Here is a 12,407-nt window from a genome sequence, read left to right on the forward strand (position 1 = left end):
CTGAGCCGGTTTCCCCATAGTTGTAGTCTGCTTTGTCGTTCTCACCTTTTTCCTTTCTTAGAAGAAAGTTGTCACCTGCAGTTTGGGATTAAATGTGTATGTATAACTATTATGTATTATTTATTATGTATTAGTCTTTATCTTCTATCTGTTCCGCGATGATGTTAGATAGAGATGTTCCCGACCGTTTGATTGTTGCCGCGTCACATCGCATAAATCGAACGCACCCCGCACACGCCCGTACTTAAGGTAAAAAAAGAGCCTGCGTGTCTGCAGTAATCGGAGATGTAGTCATGGAGCCGTTCATGTAAATGCCAGATCCAGAACGTATGAAATTATTGTTATATTTTATTAACAAAATGAAAAATAATTATGCGTAGTATCACCATGATCTTACCTGAGCCTATTTCCCCATAGCTGAAGTCTACCTTGTTGTTCTCGTTATTTTCCTTTCGTACAAGGAACGTGCCACCTGTTGAATATGCCAAGAAAATGTTGTGTTGAATGATGTTTACAGTGTTTTGCAACACTGTATTATTGTTACTTCATAAAACTTCTTCTCTACGTTTTATCTATCTTTCAGTCATGAATAGACTATCATAATCTATCCATAACCCTGCCAGATGTAACTGCTGTGCGTCAAGTGAGATAAATCACTCATCTACGATCTGTGGTAGAAACAATGTTGGTCAGTACCTGTGACGTTCATTTCATTTCCTCCTTCTTCATTTTTGTTGTCACCATTTTCTCCTGTTGCAGGATAGCATAAACGCGACCAGTAAAAGGCAAAATATATAATCGAATTTTGTAAACAATGTATAAATGACAATTGAAAGATTGCATGTTGCAGTAGCAGCTACTGAAGCAACTGGATATGACCGTTTCCTAAATGAATCTAAGCCGCTTATTAACAAGTAACAGCTATTTGGCTTAAAGCAGTGCATATTATCAATTGCGGTTAGTACCTTCTATGACCGTGCCTGAGCCTCTATCTGCATAGTTGAAGTCTAAAGTCTCGTACCAACTGTAGTTAGTTGCTGTTGGAATGACAGCTCCTTCAGAATAAAGCGCGTTAACGATTACAGATTGATCTTATCTACTGAGGATAAGGGTAATTTCACAATTTGTGTTAGAAAGGATGGTTATTACTCTCCATGATTTTACGTTGGCGTCGGTATTCAAAACGGTGTATTGCTATATCCAAAAGAAGGAGTCTGTAGAATCGTAACATTAATTTGTTGTTTGGGATATGAAAAAAAAATGCACGCTTAGAAGACGCAGAGGACTGTTTTTGATAATCTTTTCATTAATAAGAAAATAAGTAAGCTATATTCAGTTATTATTAGACTATGTTGAGACTTCAACTGCAATCGATGGTAACATCAATGATGTCTGAAGTCTGATCGTGGCATAAACCCTGAAGCACGATCACTGACCAAATTCACATGATTACAACATTTAGCTCTTGTTTGACAGGTTGTTCTAAAAAGAAGGATTGGCTCCTTTAAATGATGAATCGTAATAGTAAAGGTTTACCTTTCGCTCCAGAATCATCTGATGCAGGCGTTATTGCATTCATAGGGTCCACAGATGTGGTCGGTCCAAATGTGAACGTTGTCCATGTTGCTTTAACTGGGGCCTTGTTCGTGGGAGTCACTTTAGAGGCTCCTTCAACTGTAGGTCGTAATAACAAAAAAAAAGGATTCTGTTAACTCTGTTCTAATAAATATAGGTTCAAACATTTGCGTACAAAGAAATGGTTATGAAATTATATTTTCCATTTCCCCCCACATCACTCCCCTCCCCTATTCCATGGTTCCCTGTCCCAAAGGTGTTAACTCACCTTCAGTTCCAACTGATGAAGAAGTGATTGTATGTTCAGTGGCCGGACCTTTGGTCGGGACAGGGGTGAAGGTTGTCCCTTCAGTAACCTCTAGTACATCATTCGTAGGATTGGTGGTGATGTCATGAGTGGAGTCTTTGCCTACAGGTAAATGCAATTCCTTATCTCATCTCCTGATTATTCATGTTACATCACAAGAGTCTACTTGTTTTTAGCTAATTATAAAAATAAAAGTAACAAAACATTGTCTTAGATTAGTCACAATAGGCTACCCTCGTTAAATTATGAATTAAATTATAAATACCGAGTAACTCAATTTTGTCTTTTCGTCTTACTTTTGACTGCAGCTTGATACATCTCTGATGCAGAATACATTTACAGAGTCCTGATAATATTTGGTCTGTTGATGTTAACAGTGTATTTTGGCACTATTGAGGCACGTAGTTCCATTGCCGATGTAAGGATGCATTCATCAAGTCAGTTTTCCCATTATTACCCATTTTGCACGATTTCATTATCCAGGTTTTCTTCTGCAGGTCAAAAGATTGCCCAAAAGACAGTATTAACACACATGGTACCAAAGATCCACATTTATAAATACATGAAGAATGCACATCTAGAAAATGATTGGTTTTGAGTTTACCTTTTGGTCCAGATTCTTGTGATGCCTGAGCGAGAATTGCATTCACAAGGTCCAAAGGTTTGGCTGGTCCAGATGACAACTTTTCTCCCTTACCTTTCGCTGGTGCCTTATCAGCGGAATCCTTATCGACACCATGAGCGATTTTATTACCTGCAATTCAGTAGAATCAATCAATCAATTTATTTATTTTTGCCATAGTAGCCCATATTCTTTTGAAATGCCTTGCTGTTGTTTTAAACCAGCTTCTTAGTCGATCCTTTTGACAAATATTTTATATACTTAGACCTCAAACTGATTTCTGTTTAAACCCGGTACCCTATTACGTCCATGACCACAGTCTCAAACACAAACGACACAGAAAAAGCATTACTGACAAAGGTAAACGGATTAGTTGCAAACATGTTACCGCGGACAGTTACGAAATAGTAGAAATCATACAATTAAGGGATCATGAGCAATTGTTTGATGACGTTTCAATTGGCCGGTGTAGTATCTAATGAACAGTACCCCCAATTGATTGTAGAAATATGCCTATTACTGCGCAGACACACACCTTTAGGTCCTGTCTTCTCTGATAGATGAGTCAGCGCATTTGTAGAATCCAGAGGTTTCGCGGGTCCAGAGGAGAATTTTGTCCCTTTACCTTTCTCCTGTGCCTTATTTGTTGGATTTTTATCGACACCATCAGCAGGTTTCTTGTCTGCAGATGAATAAAGCTTTGATTTGGTAACTTTTCCTTTGTGATAATTCCTAGCCCTTTTTTTAATGTGTTACTTAACAAGGTGTTGTGGCTCTTTATATCTATACATCCTTGATATTCTAGCTAGTATGCTATACTGTATAATGTATCTATCATCGTGTCAATAACTGTCACTGACCTGTAGGAAACCCTAGGTCTTGGAGAATCTTCTCCATGTTGGCGGAATCACCCACTAATGGATAAAAACACGGATGTCAAGTCGGAACTGTCCACAATGATTGTTTGAATTATCCCTCGGTCTGGTTAATTTGTATTTGTTGATTCGAAACATTTTAGTAACTGCATATTATACAATTAACAGTATAAACTGTTACAATTCACAGTAGATATTTGCAAATACAATATATTTTACGTACTATGTTATAGAAACGATATCAAGCAATGTCTTACTTTACTTAACCCCTGTGTACTACTGAACGACAGAAGCTGCACATTCTACGTTGTTCTATAAATGCTTCACGCGCTAGAAATGAGCGTAGACTTTTTTTAAAATTCCAAATTCTTTGTATAGTTTAATGCACTTATTTTGGCATTTCCATGTCCAATGCCATCACTTCCCGGCATTAACTGTTCAAGTAAGCCATTGCTCCTATGCCTGTTTTAATTATGAGTGAACGTTAGTATTCAAACTATTTAATGTATCGAAGTTGATCGATGGTAGAGATATGGTGTGTTAACACTTACCCACAGCCATAACCAGTATGGTGGCTAGGACTATTGTAGGCGTCTTCATAGCTGTTTGTTGAACCTTGTGAAATACAATGTTATCAACACGTAATTCAATTATGAGGATGAATTACGTTTTTCGTATTTTCATCATATATCTGCGTGCCCTCCCATCTCATGAGACAACATTTAGCTCCTGTACTCAAATGACATGGGACTTGATTATTAAACACATTTATTTAGCCCTGAATAGTATTTTAGGACAGAAAACGTGATAGTTGGAAAAGTTGTGATAACTTGGTTTTTAGCGGTTATTTCAAGAATTCTCTCTATACTAGTGAAATAATGTGATTGAGGGGTGCTATCCCATTTTTTTCTCTAGTAAACACAAATTAAGACCAATCTTTTAACCTTTTACTAGTAAAATAATGAGATAAAGGGTTGCTATCACATTATTTCACTAATAGATACAATTTCCAATTTCAACATCTCTTACTAGTAAAATAATGTGATAAGGGGTTGCTATCACATTATTTCATTAATAGATACAATCTTAACATCTCTTTCTAGTAAAATAATGTGATAAGAGGTTGGTATCACATTATTTCACTTAGAGATACAATCTAAACATCTCTTACTAGTAAAATAATGTGATAAGGGGTTGCTATCACACTATTTCACTAATAGACCGACATCTCTTACTAGTAAAATAATGTGATAAGGGGTTGCTATCACATTATTTCACTAATAGTTACATTCTTAACATCACTTACTAGTAAAAAAATAAACGTGATAAGGGTTGGTGAGAGGGCCAGTTTAAGTTATTACACGGATGTCGTCATGCTGCTGGATGAATACATGGGCAACATGTGTTGGGCCCTACGTATACTGTTATGATCCTGTTGGAACTTTATATATAAACTTTATATATATTTATAAATAAAATTTATTTATAAACATATTCAACCGGCCTTTTTCTTACCTTGCAACCAATTGAAAACAGATGTATGGCTGCAACAGTTTGGCTGTTGTATTCACCAACTTGGCCAAGCAGATGTAAGCGCCCCAGTCTGTATAGATTGTGCGCTTTTTTCTTATCTTTTTCCTTCTTCCGTAAAACCCAACGACCTACATTTTCGTGCAAAGTTCCAACAGGATTATAACAGTATACGCAGGGCACAACACGCGTTGCTACGTATTCATGCAGCAGTATGACGACACTCGGGTAATAAATTAAACTGGCCCATTCCCCAACCCTTATCACGTTTTTTTCACTAGCATAAGTACGGAAGTTTACCAGTGAAGTAATGTGATAGGGCCGCTGTACTCGTGACATATAGCGCATCCAACTAGAAGAAACCAGATAGGTCAGAAGTACGCTCATGCCCAGCGCCACGCCAGGCGTAGATTGTAATCAATCCACAAACAAAACAATTGACCCTAGGTAATAAACTTTGTGACTTAATTTTGGTTTTTACATGTTGTAGGTTAAGCAGGTAATACCCTTGATTTTGTTTGTTTTGTTTGTCCGTTTGGTGTGTGTCCGCGTTGCTGGATCGCTGTTCTGAACGCGCGGTGTCACGGGCGCACGCTCACCGCAAAAAAGCGTTCAAAATACTCTTGGTACCACACGCACATGTATGATAAGGGAACAAACGGCAACAACCTATATAATAAACCAAGTACATACCAGCACATCATCAGCGTATGAATATACTCTGCGCGACTAAGGTGGCCCAGGCCTGTCTTGCCAAATGCCTCATTTAAATATGATGATTAGGTACTTGAATATTGTAATGAATCAAGTGCGAGTTAGGTGCTTGTAAATATGCAGTAGTTCCCCTCCCAGTGTCCCGCCTGCTGTTTTGCATCCCAATCACGTGCTAATTTCCCCTGGTGAGTTAATTGCTTTACCCCCGGACTCCATTTCCAAGATGGCCCAGCAAATACAAAGCAAAGGACAAGACAGGGCTGTATGTGCTAATGTGTACTTGTTCGTTTTGTGACTAGAAATAAAGCATGTAATATTTTATCTTATGTACAGACCTGCGGTTATTGTGTAGTTCATACTATTTGTCTATAAATCAAAAATAACCTTGACTGTGTACGTGAAAACTAAGACTTCCAAAAAATGTCTCAAAAAGTTTCAATTGGGCATATCATCCTACACGAGTATTAAAGATATTTTTGCGTGATCTTATCCAATACACAATATTTCCAAGGAGGTTAAATAAGGGTTAGGGTTTTAACCTCAATATTTCAGTTGTTGCTTTTGTGAACATATTGTCTAGACAGTTAACGTTGTTGTCTCAAGTCAGAGAAGAACTTTTGCACCGATGGCGAAAAATTTGTCGTGGATGCTTCAAGGATGCTTTTATTAATTTCACCTGGTTGAAACCGCACAAAATAGCTACACGTAACTCTTTCTCTAAGACAAAATTCCCAGACAGGCAGCTGCGAATCGGCTCCGATTATTGTCTAATTCCTTTGGTAAAAACAACTTTCCCAGCCAGAGGAGGACAATGATCTTTTGTTCTCCAATCAAGCACAAACAATACTAAAACAACAGACTTTGTACATGTACATCGGAATTACCCCGCTTCCAGCACAAGTCTTTGTGGCTTAGTTGGTAAGGGTTTGATACTACATGTGAACTTTGTTTTGACCTGGGTTCGAAACCGAGTTGGTGTAATTTTCTATTTCCTTTTTTCACTACTAGTATTTATCACAATATATTGTTGCACATTTGTAATTCAAACGTTGGTTTAGATGGTATTCCTTCTTATCAGCCCTCCAAAATGTTATAAAACGTTCGGCTATGGTGTCGATCAGTCTTTAATAGCGAGATAGACATGTGCGGTGCCGTACGCGTGTATAATGACAAATATATGAATGAATAGTGCTCACATAAAGTTATAACAAAATCGAAATATTTTATGTGTATTCTTTTCAGAAGAGTCTTTTAGCAGATGCTCTACAATCGCAAAAAATGTAGCTTTTTCAAAACCAAATTGAAGGTACCTTTTTTTCAAACTCTATATCACCTTTATCAGTTCAAATTGTTGCAGAAATTATCTGTATTGCATCATACAATGGACATGACCAACTCAAACTGATTACTAGTAATAATGTCTACTCTGTAGTTACAATGTGTATTGCCGATTGACTCATATTCAAAATTTTCCTAATACATGTACTACATTCTATGTAAAGTCTTTTTCACACTATGCGCTGCCGATCTTCAACTGTCTATTCCTGGGGTCTCACTACAGCCCCGGGACACTGAATGAAGCAAAATATCGGTGAAGAAGCCACACATATGTTGATATTTTAGGTCTTCATTTTATCACCAATATTAACTACATGTACATAGAATTCAATCATTCAGTTCACCTTCGATCATTAGTTATGTGCGCAGCTATATGAACAGTACTTCGACTGCTAAAGGAAACAAAAGGAATTCCTGGGCCTTCATTAATCGAAATGTAACTTTTGTAAGTTTTACAGTTGTCTTTTCATGTCATTATTTTGTGTTTAAAAAAACTTTTGGATGGGCATTGGAGTATGGTAAGGTGAAAAGCGCAAGACAAACCTGACAGACCACACTACGCATAACAATAGCACCAGCTGAGCCCCGATGCAAGTGTCAATTACTTATAATTGCTTCTCAAGGAGGTGCTAAATAAACTAAGTAATTAGGCTGTCAGATTGATTGGTTGGAGAACATGCCTCTGTAGGTAAAATTTATAGTACAAACTTTAAACCATTTTAAAGGACTATAGTAACCTTTCAGGAAAGACCAAAATAACGTTTGATGATCGACCATGTCCTTGTCTACTCTAAAAACAGCCAAAAAACTAGGAAAATGATTCCGTAGATTTTATATAAGCCAGAAGGAAAAGAACTACCCTAAAATATCCATCAATAACATAGACAAATAATGATTTTTCAGGAGAAGGAAATATAGTATCATTATAATCACCCAGTTTCTGTTCAAAGGTAAGTATTAGCAGCTATACAAAAAAACAACACAAGTATTGAACTTTAGGAATGGTTCTTTAAACTACATTTTCTACCCCCAAAAATGACTTTATTAATTTATTAAAACAAACAAATTAATACAATATATCAATTACTTAGACGCAACGATACACATCCAATCTAACCCTCCTGCAAATTTGAGTCAATTTGAAATGCGTATGGCTGACTTATACCCATTTTCACTCCGACCCCAAGTGATAGCTGTAACATGGCCTGGACCACCTTAGTTACGCAGAGTAGTTGGTGTCTATTAGTGAAATGATGTGATAGCACTCCACTATCACATTATTTTACTAGTAAGAATGGTAAGAGATCAAATTGTATATACTGGTTAAATAATGTGATATAATTGTGCCAATCATTATCTCATGTGAATGTAGTTAACACGTTTTCGACAGAAACCCTTTTTTGAAGTAAAATAATGTGATAAATATACTGAGCTAAGACATGAAGATCTTGGGAAATGTTGGCACTTTGGGGCCGAAAAATTACAGGTAAGGATTTTGGCTATTTTATTGAATTAGAGAAGTACAACAAGGTTTTTAGCCATGTTTGGAGTGACGCGCACAGTCTACATTTTGCACGTGTTAATTTGTAGCCATCAGTTAGTGGTATATATATATATATATATATATATATATATTTATATATATATATATATATATATATATATATATAAAGAGATTCTTGTGCTTTTCTTATAGTATACAATATTGCTTTATATTGCAATATATAAACTTTTTACGGACACTTTCTACCGTTAAAAATGTGTTCAACTCATTAGAAGTCAAACACGCTGCCAGTTTAAGTTTTTTATGGGTAAATCCCAGGTAGCCTTTTCTTACAAGTTTTCTACATTTATGAATAGGAGCCTGCATTTGTGGGCTGTGCACTTGCAGAGTTTTAAAGGGATATGAAGCTCCAAATTGACAGGTGTCAGTCACTTCATATGATGCTAGAAAGGGTTGCCAAGCACCGTCACAGGTTTCAGAGTTTTTTTAGTACCAACTCTGATTTCAGGTAACTTGAGTCTCCGGAGAGTGTTTAGTTCAAACCCGTTTTTCTGCATCACCTATAGCATAGCCTTTCAAGTTAGGCTACATCATGGGAACTTTGATGAGTTGATGACAAATGACTCAAGAAGTCAAAGTTGCTGTAGACTGTTTATTTGTTTTGGTTGCAGTGTTCCCTCTTCCTGAATATTTTCGTCCAGCCGGTTAAAAACAAGTCCATGCACCTTGCATTTGCACAATAAGGCTTAGCTGTGGGAGACCTGCCTTGGCATGTTCAAAATGAGCTGAAAACACCAAACACACTCAGCCACGCGTGAGCAGTCACGCGAGTGCCTATTTACAAGTCCGCGTGAGTTGCGCATTGTCATTTTGGCATATGTATGGCTTGAGTAAAGTTTGCGGAAAGAAGTTATCTTTACTTCGAACTACTTTCCAGGCAGAGGTTTGATAGTAGGCCTTTGGTCGAAAACTTTTCCCCACCAACCTCTGCTTGGAGAGTAACTTTAACCAACCGTTATGCAGTCTGTGTAACCGAAAATATTACTTCGTCGGCCTCAAAGTTTATCTGACCTTAAGTTATTATCAATAAGGATCTTATACGGACACACGGACTCAAAATTGCACTCTAAAGGTGGGTTCATACCTGCGTATATTTTCAAGTGTGTATGAGGTCCGTATGAAATTCTGGAACAGAGTTAGCTGATCCCCATTTTTATCATTATTCGGTGCCTGTTTCAGAGAACGAAGCACATGATTCTTCACAATCCTTCAGCGGTCAGTTTAGTGTGTTTAGTGTAAGATTCTTGAAAATCCTGATTCGGTTGACAGAGTGCAAAGTTCATGTGTGCAAACCAACAGCGTGTTTACAAGTGACCTTGGTCGCCTACCACTTGTGTTTTAGATTACAAATTGAGGCTTTATGGCGCATTTGCTTTCAATCCATAAAACGAAATAAAGTAATAAAAATTTTAATGTGGTTATACTTATTACTAGGTTAACGTTATCTTCTACAACCCGTCCTGTAGCTGTATCCCGAGTCAAACTGACGTCACACCTAACCGCCACCATTCAGCTGCAACGTCGAAATAGCGACTGGTAAAGATTGGATTAGGACATTGGACATGTCAGAAGTCGTCCAAAATTAGGGATGGACGTAAAGTTATTAAGAAGAGCTGTGCATCGAATGGGCAATGACTGTTAGAATTTTCTACCGTAAATCTGCCTGACACAGGCGGTGATTCAATACAAACGGACGGGTAGGCATGTGCCAGTGACAGGCCCACACACGGAGTGTGGCTGGACGGGTCAGCAGGTAGGGGACCAATCATTCTTAAAGTGGAATAAGAGGATGCCCCAAGCGGAGAGTTTGGCAGAAGGATGAGAGGAATGAGATGCGGTGAAATTGAGCTAAAATGTAGTCCTATAGCAGGTTTCAGGGTCGTAAGGGAAGTGGGTTGTTACCCACTGTATCTGGGGAATTCGAAGGCGTAGCCCAACGCACTCCTTCTACTTCTCATTAAACGTAAACAAAGTCAGGTGTCCATTTTTTACACCCGGGTGAAGTGGGGAAAATATGTTAAGTGACATTCGGCCTGATTCGGGTGCGTACAAGATGGTAGCATGGCAGGATTAGAACCCACCACCGTTGGGTTCTGAGCTAGCTAGATACCCTACAGTCACGCCACACGACAACACTGCATTAGCATGTATTTAAGCAGACAAGGCAGGTATCGTGGTATTGCAGCTGCAGCACATTAAGCAGGTAACTCACTAGACGAGGCTACGAAATCAAAACGAGCATTACGGTAAATACCCACTCGACTGCTGCACGACTTTTATAGTTCGGCCATTTCTCGCGCGAATGTTATTTTCCACTTTCTTGCGATTATGTAATATATCAGACTTCTGAAGTTTGAAAAATTGCCCGAAGGCAGTGGTTAAGGACAAGCGAATTACAGGTGAACATAAGACAAACGAAACCTGAAAAATAATTGACTGAATGTTCCTGATAATGAAATTCTTTTTTTTTTCATTGTCAACGGGATATTCCTGTCATGAAGATATCTTTCCTGCGGGTTCTGAGACAACATCTAGCTTGTCTTCGTAATTGGAGAGGGTTATGAAGGGTATAGAGCAGTCTATATACAACTACAAACTTGATGTAGTCATGACCCCTTCCTACAAATAAGGACTTGTGACAGAACAGCATCTAAAAATATTGTAACAGCCACGCACTGTTTTAGAAAACAGGTACACATAAGGAATTCTCTGAGGATTGTAACCACAGAGATAGCAATCTTTTTTGGTTACAATTTACAAACCTTCACTAGTCTGGACTAAAAGTAGCTCTTGAGTGATGGTGGAGGGGGGCTGGAGATTGCATGACCCAAATTCCTGCCACTAAAATTCCTAGGGACTAACAGATTTACAGATATCAGTTGATTGTGATGTTTGCGTGCAGACGGAAATTGTATATACAATTATGCCATAGATTTTATCCAAAGCACTCACAGCATAACGTCCTCATATACAAAAATCCTCACTGGCATAGGCTTGCAATCTTCTGCGGGGATGGAAGTAAAAACATACGGCCGAGCAAGTGCCTATAAGTACTGTGAAGAGAAACCAAACATACTGTAGCTTATACACATTCTTAGCTGTAGTGGGTTAGGGCGTAGTCGCATAGGTCGTGTGATCGTCGTACGATCGTTAACTTCGGGTATTTTGGAGGACAAAAATGAAAGTCATCTGCAAATTTTAACTGTCTTGGCACACAAAATGTTGATTTGGATCCATGTCGGTGGTTAGTTCTTTCACGGCCTGCTTGAAATGCTATTACATCAGAATTGTTTTACGTTCGCACGACCTATGTGGCCGCGCCCTATTACCCCTGCCACATGTTGTAAAATCCTCGGACGTACTTCGCGATCGCTGGAAGGTCGGCAGATTTTAAGATCTTTGGATGGTCGTGCGTATTTTTTGCCCCAAAAGTGTCTCTGTCACATATAATAAGTGTGGCTCGTGCGATTCCTGTGAATAAATCTAATATACATATAGCATGCTAATGAACCTCCCATGACCTCTTGCACGCGGACAAGGTAACACAAAACGTTCCTCACAAAAAGGCAAGAGATCAGTAAATGCTGATTTTCTTTCCTATCGGAATCTTCTTAAACAATTAATGGAATACGTGGCCGTGATAGAAATAATAAAAGAAACAGCTCACAAAGCCAGCCTACTTAATACCACAGGCACAAGAATGTCAGAATAATCCTCAACTTTCTGGAAAGTCAATAATTGCAGACAAACGGAAGTCGGGCGAACGTCTCCCGACTGACGGGCGTTCGCCATCCTATTCGCGGTCGATGATCAATAAGTAGGTTTGTGCTCGCTTATCACGTGGACAATGATAGAGCATAGATGCACTTAGACAGATGTCTT

At 38.4% G+C, this 12,407-nt stretch overlaps 1 protein-coding gene across 1 annotated transcript; it reads right to left on the reverse strand.

Moving 5' to 3' along the window:
* Positions 1–948: 948 nt before the first annotated feature.
* On the reverse strand, positions 949–2,887 carry LOC118430060. The gene is made up of 5 exons (XM_035840767.1): positions 2,857–2,887; positions 2,487–2,636; positions 1,844–1,984; positions 1,537–1,674; positions 949–1,055 (listed from the first exon to the last, which is right to left on the reverse strand). The coding sequence occupies exons 1-5, from the start codon at positions 2,885–2,887 to the stop codon at positions 949–951; spliced, it is 567 nt and encodes a 188-aa protein (XP_035696660.1).
* Positions 2,888–12,407: the final 9,520 nt, after the last annotated feature.

This window comes from Branchiostoma floridae, chromosome 14 (assembly GCF_000003815.2).
Source record: "Branchiostoma floridae strain S238N-H82 chromosome 14, Bfl_VNyyK, whole genome shotgun sequence".
NCBI lineage: Eukaryota > Metazoa > Chordata > Leptocardii > Amphioxiformes > Branchiostomatidae > Branchiostoma > Branchiostoma floridae.